Source organism: Bombina bombina, chromosome 12, assembly GCF_027579735.1.
Source record: "Bombina bombina isolate aBomBom1 chromosome 12, aBomBom1.pri, whole genome shotgun sequence".
NCBI lineage: Eukaryota > Metazoa > Chordata > Amphibia > Anura > Bombinatoridae > Bombina > Bombina bombina.
The window spans coordinates 64,167,914-64,185,811 of record NC_069510.1 but is presented as its reverse complement, the minus strand read 5'-3'; the positions used below and the strand labels follow the sequence as shown (position 1 = coordinate 64,185,811).

General features: G+C 38.4%; 1 protein-coding gene across 1 annotated transcript in view; it reads right to left on the bottom strand.

Annotated features, from left to right (window-relative positions):
- Nucleotides 1-13,541: 13,541 nt before the first annotated feature.
- LOC128642982 (ficolin-1) overlaps nt 13,542-17,898 on the bottom strand; it is a 52,163-nt gene continuing 47,806 nt past the window's right edge. The window contains exon 9 of the mRNA XM_053695891.1: nt 13,542-14,000. Coding sequence (XP_053551866.1) covers nt 13,750-14,000 — 251 coding nt within the window. The 3' untranslated portion in view covers nt 13,542-13,749. The remainder of the gene's footprint in view (nt 14,001-17,898) is intronic.

Below are 17,898 nucleotides of genomic sequence, written 5' to 3'. Positions count from 1 at the left end.
TCATAATCATGTGGGTTCTTTAGCTGATGCAGGGCCTCTGAGACATAATCCGTGCGATTCATCACTACCACCGTACCGCCCTTATCTGCGGGGCGTATTACAATAGAATCATTTTGTTGTAAAGCTTTCACAGCATCAATCTGTGATTTAGTGAGATTATGTCTTATAGGTCCCACGTTGTTATGAAGGGTAAGTAAATCCTTCTCCACTCTGTCATAGAATGTTTCTATGATAGTACCTCTATGATGTATGGGATAGAATTTAGATTTCTCGCGAAACCTGTTACCACTATTGATAGTACCCGTAGTGGAGGAACTGGCAGACTCCTGGGAACTAGACCAAGGGAAACATCTACTTACAATGAAGGAAACACTGTTTCCAAGTATGTCCCTAGTTTTGTGGGTCAAAGGAATGTACCCAGTGATCAGACATTGCAGGAACAGGTTTTTCCCTTGGTTCAGGGCCCACCAGAGGGGGGAGGGAGCAATACATCTCGGCAAGTACAGGAGAGATATCAATTAAGGGGGAACCGTACAAACACGAAGTACAAATAAATAATGTTATCAATATTTCCTCCTTTTCCCTGACTGAAGCCCAGACTGAAGTTTTAGGCTACGGACTGGGGTTTGCACCGGCCACAAACTTTAACCTGTTCCAGACGATGATAGACCTCAATAAACTAGTGAGGAATATCACCTTAAAGAAATATTTTTCTAATAAGGGTGAGCAAGAAAACACTATATACACCAAGGGGTCCACTGGCCGTAAAGAATTTCATTCATTTGAGGAGAACTGTGATCTACTCTGCCTACAGGCATTAGAGTCTGCCAGTTCCTCCACTACGGGTACTATCAATAGTGGTAACAGGTTTCGTGAGAAATCTAAATTCTATCCCATACATCATAGAGGTACTATCATAGAAACATTCTATGACAGAGTGGAGAAGGATTTACTTACCCTTCATAACAACGTGGGACCTATAAGACATAATCTCACTAAATCACAGAATGATGCTGTGAAAGCTTTACAACAAAACGATTCTATTGTAATACGCCCCGCAGATAAGGGCGGTACAGTGGTAGTGATGAATCGCACGGATTATGTCTCAGAGGCCCTGCGTCAGCTAAAGAACCCACATGATTATGAGGAGTTATCTTATAATCCCACTCACAAATTCAAGAGGGAAGTAAAGGACATTTTGGATGATGGTTTGGAACATGGGCATATTGATACCGATACGGCACAGTATCTGGAAGTTTCTTTCCCCAAGATGCCCATGTTCCACCACCTTCCAAAGGTCCACAAATCACTACTTAACGTCAAGGGACGCCCCATAGTCAGTGGGGTGGATTCTTTATTGGAACGCCTATCCCAATGGCTGGATGCCCTGTTGCAGCCCATAGTGACAAATCTGCTTTCTTATACGAGGGATTCAAAACACATCCTCAATCTCCTTGGTAGTGTGGAATGGGACACAACTTATTGTTGGTTAACCATTGATGCTGTCTCTTTATATTCGTCCATCCCGCACTCCAAGGGGATTGAGGCAGTCAAGTTTCATTTGACACATTCAACGGAATATACTCTTGATTTTCAGGCCTACATCCTCCGGGTCCTTGAATTTCTTCTAACACACAATTTTTTCTCCTTTGAGGGTATTTGCTATCTCCAAAGGTGCGGCACAGCTATGGGGGCTAAATTTGCCCCCTCCTACGCCAATCTCTATCTCGGCTGGTGGGAGCTGTGCCGCATCTTTGGAGATGGCAATCCCTTCAGGAGACATATACGCTTTTTCAAGCGGTTCATTGATGATCTGCTGATCATATGGACAGGACCTGTGGAACTTATCAAGGAATTTGTTGATTATCTCAATGATAATGATTGTGATCTAAAATTTACATTTGAATATGATCCACATGTCATCACGTTCCTTGATTTGACCCTTGAGGGGGATGCAGGTGGTCGTATACATACCAAAGTATATCGGAAGCCCATTTCGGGCAATTCACTACTGCATGCAAACAGTTGCCACCCTAAAAGTATATCATATGCTGTGGCCAAAGGCCAATTTTCTCGACTTAAAAGGAATTGTAGTAGGGAGGCTGACTATCATAAGGAGGCTGAGGTCCTAGCTCAAAGGCTCAAAGAACGCAAATACAGTAGTAGCCACATCAAGGAAGCCAGAAAAAAGGTCGAGATTATACCTAGGGATACACTTTTAGAGGACAAGGGTACTCAAGGTGTACTGTCTCATTTTCAGGGTGCTAATTTTGTGACCACATACAGTGATCAATATTCTAGCATATGCAGTATCATCAAGAAACATTTTCCGTTGCTAGCGGCTGATGATCAGCTTAAGGATGCTGTACAGAAGGGGATTAGATGTAGCTATAAGAAGGGTCGTACCCTAGGCAATATCTTGTCTCCTACCCACTCAAACAAGTTGACAGGCCCGAGAGTTCTTGGTTATCCCATAAAGGGATGTATAAGTGTGGGCATCGTAAATGCCGACCTTGTGACTATGTTCAATTAACTTACACCTTTACCTCAGCTGTCACTGTTAAATCCTTTGACATTAAGGCCTGCTTGAATTGCACTCATACTGGTGTTATTTATTTAATAACTTGTATCAAGTGCAATATTCAATATACTGGACTCACGACCAGGGATATTAACACACGCATCAGGGAGCATATTTCCTCTCTGGAAAGAGGGAAATCCACCTCCTTACTTGTACAACATTTTGCAACTGTTCACAAAGGCAAATTGGACACCTTTAGGTGGGTTGCCATTAAGAAGGTGGTTGCTCCTAAAAGAGGAGGGGATATTGATAGTATTCTGGCCAAGCGTGAGGTGTTCTGGATATTCCATTTGAAGACCAGAGCACCTCACGGTCTCAACTCAAGATACGATCTCATTAACTTTTGGGAATGATCTCTACCCTGTATCACATTCATTTGTTTAATTATGATATAGTTTGAGCATACTTTCATGATTATAAGTAGTTCATATACACTTTCACATTCATTCATATGTTCTACTTATGTTTTAGTATTCAGGTTTATATCAGGATTTTTCCTGTTTATCTAATATAACTAGACACAGATGTTTGTGCATTTGGCATATATTTTTATACTGTCTCAACTAGGAAGGTCAACAATGATTATGTGGCATGTGATGATATAAGGATATTGTTAGATTTATTCATTTACTTTCATTACTTTGAATATGTCATGTTGTGACAAGATAAGTATACAATAAGCAAAACCTAGTTCATATTAAATAGAGTAATCTTGTATATTGTTCTGCTCTTACAGCGTTTAATATTGTAACAATTATATACTTTTGATTTATTTATTTATTACGTAGACACCTTTATGTCATGTGTTTATTATCCCCTTTACCTCTTTATTGCACTTTATTGCACCTTGTACTGTGTCATATGTATTCTTATTTACTGTAAACAACAATTTGCCCTTTGTTTTCTAAAGCCCTTTCATTTGCTTGCTTCCTTTATGGTTGCTTTACAAGGGTATTTGGGCAATAAGGAGTTAATGGTACTAGCTTGTTACATTTGGGCGTGACTTTGTTTTATGTGTAACCAATCAGGTGGATTCTCACCTGTTTTAACCAACACCTTTGTAACTTTTCTGTATGCTATGACTACGGCCACCATGGCCGAAACATGTTAGCAGCTTCTTTTTTGTCCACATGTTTGGGATGCCTCCCAATTTTAAACTATTTTTGAAATAAATATTTACTTTTTACAATACAGCGGTTCCTCTCCAGTTTTGTTCCTGCTTTGTACCAGCTCCGGAACCGCTGTGCCCGCCTGGTCGGGTTATCTGTCAGCCCAGGATTTCGTTTTGTCTCTCTCCCCCCCGCCGCAAGTACGTCATTGGAGTCGTCAGTGGAGCCTCGTTGTCAATCACAGCAAGCGTGTACTACGTGAATGCTGGGTGATCAGCTGTGGGAATTGCCGTATTGAATCTCGGATCCCTATACAGCGCCGGAAAGGATCTATCCCAGGGTGTTGGAGCACGCAAGTTTTTCTTCAAGGTATTCTGTGTGTATCGGAGGTGGGGGGGGGGGGAGTTGAGCCGCATTATTGCATTGTTGCTTACATTGTGATTTGAGCTAACGGACTCTGGGATATAAGAAGATTTTGATGTATTGGGGCTACAGCCTCTCAGCATTGTGCTTATTTTCTTCACTTACTAGGGTGTTAGGTGTAGACATAAATGTATTTTCCCCATAGGAATCAATGGGGCTGCGTTAGGAGCTGAACGTTGCTTTTTTGCAGGTGTTAGTTTTTTTTTTCAGCTGGCTCTCCCCCATTGATTCCTATGGGGAAATCATGCACAAGCACGTTTTGCAGCTTACCGCTACCGTAAGCAGCGCTGGTATTGAGGTGAGATGTGGAGCTAAATTCTGCTCTACGCTCACTTTTTTGCGGCTAACGACGGGTTTCTGAAGACCCGCAATACCAGCATTACTGTAGGTGAGCGGTAAGGAAAAACTGTGCGTTAGCACAGCACACCATTACCGACAAAAACTCGTAACCTAGCCGAAAGAAAATTGATAATAGGAGTAAATTAGAAAGTTGCTTAAAATTGCATGCTCTATATGAATCATGACAGAAAAAAATTGGGTTTAGTATCCCTTTAAAGGGACATAATACTCATATGCTAAATCACTTGAAACTGATGCAGTATAACTGTAAAAAGCTGAAAATATCACCTGAGCATCTCTATGTAAAAAAAGGAAGATATTTTACCTCACAATTTCCTTAGCTCAGCAGAGTAAGTTCTTTGTAAAATGCTATACTCAGCTGCTGCCCAGTTGCAGGTAAAAAATAAATAAATGAAGAAATGAACAGCAGCCAATCAGCATCAACAGTGCTGAGGTCATGAACTCTTTTACTGTGATCTCATGAGATTTCACTTAACTCTCATGAGATTTCATAGTAAACTTCCTTAAACTTAATAGGGAAATAAGATGAGAGTGCACGAAAGCTCGCTCCTTCATACTGATTTGCTGCTTAGAAGTCCTTTACAATGGGATGTGGCTACTGAGGAATTTTTGAGGTAAAATATCTTTCTTTTTTACATAGAGATGTTCAGGTGATATTTTCTAGTCAGCTTTTTACAGCTATGCTGCATCACTTTCAAGTGTTTCAAAATTTGGGTATTATGGCCCTTTAAGTATCTGCACTGTCACACACAAAATATTCTGCAGCAGAGGTGTACACTGAACTTTTAAATTCTGTCAGTTTTCCTCAGAGAAATTCACTATTGCAGTTAAAGATAGCTCTAAACTAGTGACTCAAAATGTCTGAAAAACTACACTGTCACAGGAGAAAGAGCAGAACATTAGACCACAGCGTACAATAAAACCCACTGAGAAAGTCAAAGTTATCAAAGTGAGAAAGATGAATTAGTGGAAGCATTGGATGAAATGTGGAAAAAGGTTAGAAAATGTTTGTCTTTAGTTAATAAAACTCCTAATGACAGGTAAACAATATTGCTGACAGACTTAAAGGAACAGCCTAGTCAAAATTAAACTTTCATTATTTGAAAGGGCATGCAATTTTAAATAACTTTCCAATTTATTTTTATCATCAAATTTGCTTTGATCCCTTAGTGGTAGTTTTGAAAAGCTAAACCTAGGTAGGCACAAACTGATTTCTAAACCGTTGAAAACCGCCTCTTAGCTCAGAGCATTTTGAAAGTTTTTCACAGTTAGACAGTACTAGTTCATGTGTGTCATATAGATAACATTGTGCTCACTCGCGTGGAGTTATTTAGGAGTCTGCGCTGATTGGCTAAACTGCATGTCTGTCAAAAGCACTGAGCTAAGGGGGCAGTCTGCAGAGGCTTAGATACAAGGTAATCACAGAGGTAAAAAGTGTTTTAATATAACTGTGTTGGTTATGCAAAACTGGGGAATGGGTAATAGAGGGATTATCTATCTTTTTAAACAATAACAATTCTGGTGTAGACTGTCCCTCTAATGCTGGTTATTAAAGCTATGAAAGGTTGTCATGCAAATATTTTACTCTGCTTTCAAAAAGGAATGTTGAGGAAACTGCAAATTCAAACCCAGTTTAATGAAACTAATCTACAGCGCAAGAAGTTAGTGCAAAGCTCATTAGCAACGGTTGAAGGCAGGATTGTAGACTTGCTTGAATCCAGATCACTAATGCTGCTTCAACAATTCGCTCTGCTAACCCTACTGTACGGCCTCTTCGTCTATAAACTCACCCATTACCAAAGCATGTGCAGAAGCTGCAATGGTGCACGCCTCTTTAAGCAAAAAAGAAGCAACACTGAAAATAGAGGCAGCAAAACAGGAGAAGGAAAATTAATTAGAAGCAGCAAAATATAAATACTGCAAAATGAAAATGACGTAACTGTCGCCATGGCTAGATTAAAGGTACTTGAGACAATACTGAAGAACCCTAGAACATCCTGTCAGTCTGATGGCATCAGAGGACCCAGATGTGATTATGTTCTTAATCAGAGTGGCAAACACTACAACCCCTTTGAAGAGGAAGAAGGAGGCAATGCTCATAAAGACAGAGGTTAGCATGGCGTGTACCCTACTACATTTACGTTTCAATAGTGATCCAGTTGCTCCAGCCAGAACGTATGCACTTCAGTGGATTAGCAGCTCAGGTGTCAAAGCACAAAACACACAACCTCTTGTAAATGAGCAATTATGGGGTCCATCACAGTCACTTCCAATAAGATCAGTGGAAGAAAAGGCTTCAGCTGGATTAAATGTATCATCATATCCATACCACCCTCCAGCATTCAATTCCTATTACCCAAGTGATCTTTAGGCACCTCCAGTAACAAAGACTGAGAAGTTAGAGATGTCTAAGTTTGCAAGGTATATGATTTGATGTGAGCTTACCAATACAAGTCTTACACAATTTGATGACCTGCCAGAGGATTACAGATCTTGGTATTCTAGTTTCAAGACTATTGTTGAAGATTTAGGTATATCTGCTAGAAAAGAGCTTGATCTGCTAGTAAAGTGGTTAGGTGCTGACTCTGCTAAACGTGTCAAAAGGCTCAGAGCTGTCCATGTAGACAATCCAGTTGTAGGTTTAAAATGGTTTGGGGCAGGGGGCGGAGCTAGCGATGATCTGGAGCAGTCATTTTACAGAGGCGCTCGCATAATGGTTTACAAAATTACTGATCTTGAAGCATCTTATCTACTTATAAAAGCTCAGACAATATAATCACTGCAACATCAAAGGTGGTTGAGGTTATATACCGATTGCGAACAGGTTGAAAATAAGTTAATGATCCTGCAAACTGGAACATCCATGTGCGGCCTTTGCCATTACCAGAACAGCTTATAGACCGGAACTTATTGAGCCATCAGAGCATCCAGCATAAGGACATTGACACCGGCTTCACCACTTTACTTAAAAAAATGTATAATGTAGTTCGAAAGATGAGTGTCAGCAGCGTCATAGAGGAGTTAGATTGCATACTGGCGAAACACCATGCTGCCTTCGATGAGACCATACGCATGACGCTTAACACGAGCGGCTTCTGTGCAACCCAGCTATCTACTCAGCTGAAACCTAAACAAATAGAATGTGTGGAGGGTAGCGTTTTGGGGCCCCAGCGCTTATCAACCGCCATGAGTCATATTAAACAGGAAATAGGTGAGATCCAAGTGCCAACTACGATTGCCTATACAGCTGGGAACTTTCTACAATCAGAAATCATAGACAACAATCTAGTCGCAAGACAAGAAGAAGCATGGCCGCAAACAGCTCATACTTCTACATCCTGTTTACCTCCCAGAGCGTGTCACTATATGGAGTTACTGCCATTTGGCTGGGACACTGGGGATCCATGTGCCATACATCTTAACAAGTTGAAGAGTCAAGAGGAAGCAAGGCCACAAACAGCACATTTCTACATCTTGTTTACTCCCCAGCAATTGCCACTACATAAAGACCCTGCAGCCTGGCTGGGACACTGATGATTTGTGTGCCGTAGATTTTAACAAGCTGGAGAGACAAGAGGAGACACAGCTTCAAAGTAAATATCTTCTAGAGACCTCTCAGCCATCAAGTCCGCTCCGCTACAGGGACTCACTTTTATCCTGCTGGGACTTTGGAGACTCATTAGCCATAACAGGGAGCTGCTACCCTTTTCTAAAGATTGGTGTGGGGTAACTACTCAATATACCACATAGAGCTCCTATGGGCTCTTAATCTCTGCCTAAATATGCCGTTACGCTACTTTGGTTGGTAGAATGTGCTTCTGCCTGTTCAGTTTAGGGCTCAATATCATAAGTACCTTATGTGTTTTCTTATTGCACTTATACTCCTTTTATTGTCACCATAAGGTTATTGAACTCAATCTATATCCTAGTTATGATAGTTGGGCAAATTATGTTATAGTTTAATTGTGTATTGGTTTTACCCAGGGGGATACATTTGTGTTGAGTTATAGCGTTAAATATGTTTACAACAGCGACCCAGGTAATGGCAAACCCCTTTTTCTTACTGCTCATTTAGAACATTCTAAACTAAATATACCTTGTCCTTTTTCAGTAAGTTCATCTAAAATATTGCAAAGACAAGAAATTATCAAAGCTTCTCTGTAACCAAATTAAATCAGTTGGCAGTGACTTCTCAATAACATGAAAAAGAAACTTCAAGGCTCAAGAATTCAAAGAAATCAGTGTTTGCCCAAAAGACAGATGTTGTACCTTCCAGTCAGGGAATGCAAAGGGAGACGTTAAAGAATGTAATTCAACAATGCCCATTACACAAGAAGCCTCCCCCTCTCAAGAAATGCCATAGCTTTAGAGAAAAGCATTTGCAAGAACCTATGGAGCGTCTTAAGAAATATGGACTATGCTTCAGGTGCTGTGCTTTAACAGATCATCTTTCTAGAAATTGTGAAGCCAATATTAAAGGGATAGTAAACCCAATTATTTTCTTTCATGATTCAGATAGAGCATGCAATTTTAAGCAACTTTCTAATTTACTCCTATTATCAATTTCTTCGTTCTCTTGGAATCTTTATTTGAAAAAGTAGGAATATAAGCTAAGGAGCCGGCCCAATTTTGTTTTCAGCACCCTGGCTATTGCTTGTGATTGATGGCTACATTTAGCAAACCAATAAGCAAGTGTAACCCAGGTTCTCAACCAAATATGGTCCGGCTCTTAACCTTAGATTCCTGCTTTTCAAATAAACATACAAAGAGAATGAAGAAATGTGATAATAGGAGTAAATTAGAAAGTTGCTTAAAATTGAAAGCTCTATCGGAATCATGAAATAAAAATATTGGGTTTACTATCCCTTAAAGTGTTCAGAATGCAATAGTGACAGACATGTGTTTACTCTCCACCCAGAGTCTTCAAGTTCTCCTCCACTTGAAGTATTGCCCCTGCTGAAAAGTATGGCAGGGAGAAAGCAGAAGAGACAACAAGCAGAATGTCTCTTGATTCTTAATGTACTGAAATATGCAGAGAAGGCCTTAGTGGAAGATACTGCTCTAAAATATGTCTTGTCAAAGTGTATCCTAAGGGAGACCTGGAGAAAGCAGAAAGAATGTATGCAATTCTGGATGATCAAAGCAATTGATCGCTGGCTAGAACCGAATTCTTGAACATGTTCAACACAAAAGGGAATCCTTCACCTTGGTACATGTGCAGGTCAGTTTGAAACAAAAGGAAGAAGAGCTAGTGATTTCACAATCAAATACCAAATAACAGGGATGAGATTCCTACGCCAGAAATAGCATATTATCATCTTCACATGAAACACATAGCTAGTTGCATACCTGCTCTAGACAAGAATGCTCAGATATTGCTTTTACTTGGTAGAGAAATTCTTAGAATACACAAGGTACGCCAGCAATGTAATGGACCTCATAATTCTCCATATGCTCAGAGACTTTACCTTGGCTGGGTAATAGTTGAAAATGTATGTTTAGGAAAGATCTACAGGACACAAAATGAAAATTCCATCAAAACTAATGTGTTAAGTAATAAACGTCTATCTTACTTCGAGTCATGTCCAAATCACTACCATGTAAAGGAGAAACCTGGAATCTATGAACATTCATACTATGGCAGTCAAGATGATATGGTTACTTCCCTGCCATATGATGATAATATTGGAACTACAGTGTACAATACACTAGCTCCTTCTATCAAAGATAAAGAATTTCTCAAGTTAATGGACAAGGAATTTTACAGGGATGACTCAAACAGTTGGGTAGCCCCTCTGCCATTTCGCAACCCATGACAAAGGTAACCTAACAACAGAGTTCAAAGAAACACTCTCTAGACTTTCTTCTTTACAACATACTCTAGAGAAAAATCCGAAGATAAAGGAACACTTTGTAGCATTCATGCAGAAAATATTTGAAAATAAGCATGCAGAGTCAGCTCCTCCACTAAAAGAAGGTGAGCATTGTTGGTATCTTTCTTCATTTTACGTCTATCATCCACACAAACCAGGTTAAATAAGAGTTGTGTTTGATTCCAGTGCAGAGTATGAAGGCATGTCACTCAATAGTGTTTTTCTTACTCGACCAAACCTTACTAACAGTCTTTTAGGATTATTGATCAGGTTCAGGAAAGAACCTGTAGCATTCATGGCGGACATACAACAGATGTTCTATTGTTTCATTGTTAAAAAGACAATAGGAATTACCTCAGGTTTCTGTGGCATTGCAATAATGATACTAGTGCGGACATAATAGATTATCGCATGAAAGTGCATGTCTTCGGCAAGAGTACATCACCTGCAGTGGCAATATATGGACTAAGAAGAACAGCTCAAGAAGGTGAAAGGGAATATGGAAGAGATGCAGACAATATGTAGCAAGAGACTTCTATGTGGATGATGGAATCAAGTCTGTACCTACAGATGAAGAAACCATTTATCTGCTTAAAAGAACACAAAGGATGCTATTTGTAGCAAACCTAAGGCTTCATAAAATAGTCTCAAACAGCAGCAAGGTGTTGAAAGCCTTTCCTCCTGCAGACCATCTATGCTACAGACCTCAAGGACTTAGATGTAGGTACAGATACACCACCTGTACAAAGATGTAGTGGTCTGCATTGGAACATATCAACTGATGTATTCACATTCAAAGTTTCTACTGATGATGAGCCATACACTAGTGACTATACAAGAAAAGTCTTTGCTTAGGCAGCTTTCATCAGAGTCAAAGGCCTGGGAAACTTAACTGCCTATAGAGAAACGCCAGATGTGGGAATCGTGGAATGACTCTATGAAGGCTCTTGAACAGCTCTGTATTCCACGGTGTTATGCTTCTATATCTCTATCAACAGCCACAGAAACAGAGATCTACATCTTCTCAGATGCATCTGCAGAGGCTATTTCAGCAGTGGCCTACCTAAAGGTGCCAGACATTAAGGGAAAACCACATGTAGGATTTATCCTAGGCAACACTAAGATGGCACCTAGATCTGAACACACAATTCCTAGACTTGAATTATGTGCAGCTGTTTTAGCAGTTGAAATAGCTGATCTTATACTAAGTGAAATAGACATCAAACCTGATGCTGTTAAATTCTACGCAGACAGCAAAGCATGTATATGTCCGCAAAAGAGTAGATCTACAAAACCAGAGCAATGGCATTATGTCCCTACTGACCAAAATCCTGCAGCTCTTGCAACCATGTCATTAACTTCAGCACAACTTCTGAAAGTTATATGGCTGACAGGAGCAGCATTCTTGTTACACTCTACAGATACAACGTCAACATGCACTACATTTAAGTTTGTGGGACTTGATAAAGAGAACCATCTTCAAGCTATTACTTAAGTCTACCTGATCTTGGATTACAGAACTTGTACTTCTATCTCACATGGTCTGTGATAACACTCATAGACAATTTATCGGAATTACAGAATCAAGAGATGACAACAGGGGACAGTGCCAGCTCTGTTATTCTTCAAGAATACTCATGTAAAAATTTGTAACTGCATTTTGTATGTTTCTCTCTCTCTCTTACTTAGTCTTGCAGGTCTCGTGTTTAAAGAGGCTTCAATCAACATTCATAAGAGCCTACTACAACAGTGCAACTCTCGGCAGGGCCCTCTACCCACTTGACCCCTGTAAATGTTATTTTGTATACCACCTATGTCTTAGCGCTGCTGAATCTGTTGGCACTCTACAAATAACCGATAATAGTAATAATATGTTTATTGTTTATTGGTTGATTTATATAGTGGTACCTACAGATACCAGACGGGGAGTGTTGTGTCCATATTTTCGTATGTACGTCTTTAAGGGTTATTATAGTTGTTTTGCTCCCTCTAAGCATTCTGTTTTATTATTGTATTAATTTTTATGTCTATTCTCTGTTCCACCCCAGACCTTTTGAGGTCACATTCTGCCACAATTTTAGATTTACTATGTGTGTAAAGTTTGCTAGAACTTTCTGCTAATAGATTTGTAAAGGCAAATTCTTTTTACCTGGCATTACCACTTCTGGAACCTCAGAATTCTGTCATCTGCAACAATAAAGCATGAAGGATTCACAAATCTCTGCTATGGTACTTGTCTGAGTTAAGCTACTGCTGGATTCTTCTAACTGTAAGTAGGATTATACATCTAAACTACACATCAGAAACAAAACAGTAGATGAAGTCAGAATTATAATGATCCCAAGCACACTGCTAATGCAGTAAATACATTTTTGTAGAGAAAAACAGCTGATAAAACACTGACAGTCATGGACATGGCTCCACAGAGTCCAGACCTGAATAATATATCCTGGACAGAGAAAGAAATAAAAGAAGAAGAACTCTGGGAAGTGATGAACAAAGCCTGGTATAATATTTTAGAAGATTACTTCAGAAAACTTCAGGACAATCTCCCCAAAAGGTTTCAAAATGTGCTTAGTGCCAAGGCAGGTCACACTAAATACTGACTTTTGCCTGAAGAAGCCATTTTGTTTTGAAAATTGTGTTTTATTATATATATATATATATATATATATATATATATATATATATATATATATATATATATATATATATATATTCTGTAATTTTCCATTTGTATCTTAATAAATGGATTGAAAAATAAATATGGATAGTCATTAAAAGATGCTAAAACAACAAATCTAATAACGGCTAATAAAGACTTTTGTACGGTACTGTATATCTGTATATATCTATACCTATATATTATCATGTATATATATATATATATATATATAGATATATATTGCACCAAATAAATATAAGATATATGTAGAAATATGTATTTAATGAATACATTGGAAGAACATTGGAATGTGAAATATTAATATTTTATATATATAAATCTCTACCAATTTGGATGCCATAGGATGGAGTCACTACTAATGATGACATTTTCATACAATCTAAATAAAATTTACTGTAAGCACAAAAAACAAAAAAACAACTTGTGATCAACCCCAGATTGTGATTGAGGCCTTAGTTATACATTTCCACAACACATTTCAAAATAATACACATTTCTAGTGAATAACATAATTTTCAGCAGATTTTAATGCCATTTCGGAAGTCCAGCAATCAAGATTTAAAAATACACCACAGCTTATTTTATACAATAAAATACTAGTAAATAATTATTTTATTAATTCTGCAAAAAAATTGTGGAGCTCAAAACAAGTATATAACAAGTATATTTTGCCTAGGAGTACCCTATCTTTTCTTCACTAACCACCATTTTTTCCCATTAGATCACTGGTCTAATCTTCATTTCAGAATATTTGTAGGAATAGTGCCATCCCTTGCCAGAGTTCCAGTTGATGCCAATGGCATAAGTGGTATGTTGACCTAGCATATAAAGTCCATTCAAATTTGAATGGTGGCAGCTATGATACCACCATGCCCCCTTGTACAAATCTGCACAGTTAGTGGGGAAATTATCATTGTCCTGGTCTTTGGTGGTAAACTTCATGTTGTTGTGTGTCGTCATGGAATCCCCTGTAACAGATGAACAAATAAGAAACTTTGTCTAACTTAATAAATATAAAAAGGAGATAAGGTCATTTAATTCATGGTTAAAAACAAGGTGTAAAAATGAGGGGTTTGACTTTTTAGAGCACTGGGCTGACTTTTCACTTGGGTACAATTTGTACAGTAAGTATGGATTGCACCTGAATGACATGGGTGCAGGTGTGTTGGGGAAAGGATGGTAGCAGGCTTAGAGAGTCTTTTAAACTAGGCAAAGGGGGTGGAGGGTCAGTCCAAGCATAAAAGAACAGACAGATCAGTCTGTGAATATGTCACAACTTTTTTTTACTAGGAACATGCTTACAAGCCCCCCAACATTAGTGACATGGAGGAAACTCAATTACTAATGTAAAATGGAAAGGCTGCTAATAATAACAATGCTGTAATTATGGGACATTTAAACTACCCCGACATAAACTGGGCAAATGAAACTAGTAATTCAGCTAAGGGAGATAGATTTTTAAATGCTCTCAGGGATAACTTCTTGTCACAATTAATAGAGGAGCCAACTGGGAATAAAGCTATATTGGATTTAGTGCTATCAAAGAATAGATATAATATCAAACATAGAAGTCAAAGAACATTTGGGTAACAGTGATCATAACATGGTCAAATTTGAAATCACTTTCCATAAGCAGTGTCTTAAGGGTTCAACTAAGACTTTTAATTTTAAGAAAGCAAAATTAAACAATTTAAGGAAATCTTTAAATAACATAAATTGGGACAAAGTATTCTTTAATAAAAATGCAGAGGATAAATTGATAACATTTTAAACTTTGTTAAATAAATATACACATCAACACATACCACATGGTAATAAAAATAAAAATAAAAAATCCAAATCAATGTGTCTAAATAAAAATGTGTTAAGATAAATTAGGAAAAAACGAAGGGCATTTAAATTAGTCAAAGAAAATAGTAAAGACTCAACATACCAAATATATAAGGAATGTAATAAAGCATGCAAAAAAAAACAATCAAATTAGCCAAAATTGAAAATGAAAGATTAATTGCAAAGTCAAACCCTTAAAGGGACAGTAAACCTTAAAAATAATGTTATATAATTCTGCACATAGTGCAGAATTATATAACATTATATTAGCCAAACTTTGTAAATCATAATATTCCCTTTTTATTTTGTAAAAATACTGCTGTTTTACAGACCCGCTCTCGGTACTCTGCTGAGCGGGTCTGTTGTTTTTACTGAGCGCATCGGGCCAGCTGTATAGTCACAGCCCGGCCCAACCGCGCCATTAGACACAGTGCAGCTCGCTCCCGCTCTGTCTGACAGCAGGAGCGAGCTGCACTGTGCCTAATGGCACGGTCGGGCTGGGCTGTGACTATACAGCTGGACCGATGTGCTCAGTAAAAACAACAGACCCGCTCAGCAGAGTACAGACAGCGGGTCTGTAAAACAGCGGTATTTTTACAAAATAAAAAGGGAATATTATGATTTACAAAGTTTGGCTAATATAATGTTATATAATTCTGCACTATGTGCAGAATTATATAACATTATTTTTAAGGTGTACTGGCCCTTTAAGGTTTTTTAAGTACATAAATGGCAAAAATTCTAAGGAGGAAAATACAGGTACATTAAAATATGTGAAGTGTAGCATTATTTACATTGACAGGGAGAAGGCTGAGGTACTAAACCAATTCTTTTCTCCAGTATAAACAAGAGAGGAACCAATGGGGGATACTTTGAAACAAACTAGAATATACAAGCCCATACCATTAACTGGATTATCTGTAGAGGATATCAGGAAAAAAAACTGGATAATATTAAGGTAAATAAAACTCCAGGCCTAGATGGAATATACCCAAGGGTTTTAAAGGAATTTAGCAATGTTATAGACACGCCTCTACTTTTAATTTTTCAATACTTATTATCCTAAGGCATAGTACCAGAGGACTGGCGTAAAGCTAATGTGGTGCCACTCTTTAGAAAGGGAAGCAGGGCTGATCCAGGAAGCTATAGACCAGTTAGTCTGACATCAATAGTGGGGAATATACTTGAAGGGATTATAAGAGATTATATTGATGAGTATTTGCGTGTAAACAAGATTAATAGATCATGTCAACTAATCTAATTAGATTCTACAAGAAAGTAAGTAAAAATATAGACAAAGGGGAATCAGATGATGTGATATACTTGGATTTTGCAAAGGCATTTGATACAGTGCCACATGAGAGATTAATGTAAAAAATCAAGGGACTGGAAATAGCTGAAAATGTTACCTCATGGATAAATAACTGGATAAAAGATAGGGAGCAACCAGTAGTTGTACATTGAATATAAGTCTTTTGTTGGTGAATTATGTCACAGAAGTAATATCAATTGAAGAGTTACTGCTTACCAGCTGTTACCTCAATCTTATGAGGTAAGATAAGAGCTCTGTATTAAAGATGATCCGCTGTAGGGAAACTCCTGTATCCTGTTGTTATCCTTAAAGAACTGTGGGGCAAGGATGGCCCTTCCGTTCTGGGAATGAAGATCCTGGACTCTCTTTGGATAGGAGAAAGTAGACTGTAATCTGTCTTTCTGTATCTTTCTTGGATGGTGGTAGGAATACTTGATTCTTGTTGGTAATATCTCTTAGGTAGAAGAGCCTTTAGGTGGTGAGAATCCCCTTTTCCCTCAGTGTGCAGTCAGGACGTTGTTCATGAAAGGGAAGAAACAAAAGCACATAGCATAATATTGTTTTTACACAAAATGAAAATTTATTGAGTGTTAATATGCGCTTACATTAAAATCCCTCAATCAGTATGAGGTAAGTTATAAACATAAATACTCCTCACAAAGAGCTGTATCCTTGGGAGTGGTAGAGATGGTGATAATCACTCTCTACCTCTGAAGAAGAAGTCACGATAGACTTCGAAACGCGCACCTTATCACCTGTAAGGTCTAGCATTCACTTGGGACTATTGAGCGCACAGGACTTTTACATTGTATAGCACCTATCCCAGTTGCTCTAGTATCACATTGCATACTCGATATCTGCAGTGATCATACAGGGCACTTCTCGCCCCCCTCCCTCCCTCCCTTTTTTTTAGACCTATAATATTGATACTGAGGTCTGACACACAGCCCTGTATCGCTGACAGCAAAAATAATATAGCGGTAAAGATTATTATCGCCATCATTACACCTGTATTATTTGTGGGCAGATCTTTTAGCCCCACACTGCTATAGATTTTATGTAAATCATTGGCTGTGACAACACACAGCATATCTATCAAAATCTAGGACTGGCTTATAATTATCAAGCACCAGAATCCTGTGATTATCACCATCTCTACCACACCCAAGGATACAGCTCTTTGTGAGGAGTATTTATGTTTATAACTTACCTCATACTGATTGAGGGATTTTAATGTAAGCGCATATTAACACTCAATAAATTTTCATTTTGTGTAAAAACAATATTATGCTATGTGCTTTTGTTTCTTCCCTTTCATGAACAACGTCCTGACTGCACACTGAGGGAAAAGGGGATTCTCACCACCTAAAGGCTCTTCTACCTAAGAGATATTACCAACAAGAATCAAGTATTCCTACCACCATCCAAGAAAGATACAGAAAGACAGATTACAGTCTACTTTCTCCTATCCAAAGAGAGTCCAGGATCTTCATTCCCAGAACGGAAGGGCCATCCTTGCCCCACAGTTCTTTAAGGATAACAACAGGATACAGGAGTTTCCCTACAGCGGATCATCTTTAATCCAGAGCTCTTATGTTACCTCATAAGATTGAGGTAACAGCTGGTAAGCAGTAACTCTTCAATTGATATTACTTCTGTGACATAATTCACCAACAAAAGACTTATATTCAATGTACAATTTATATTGTTAAGCTGAGCGCCAC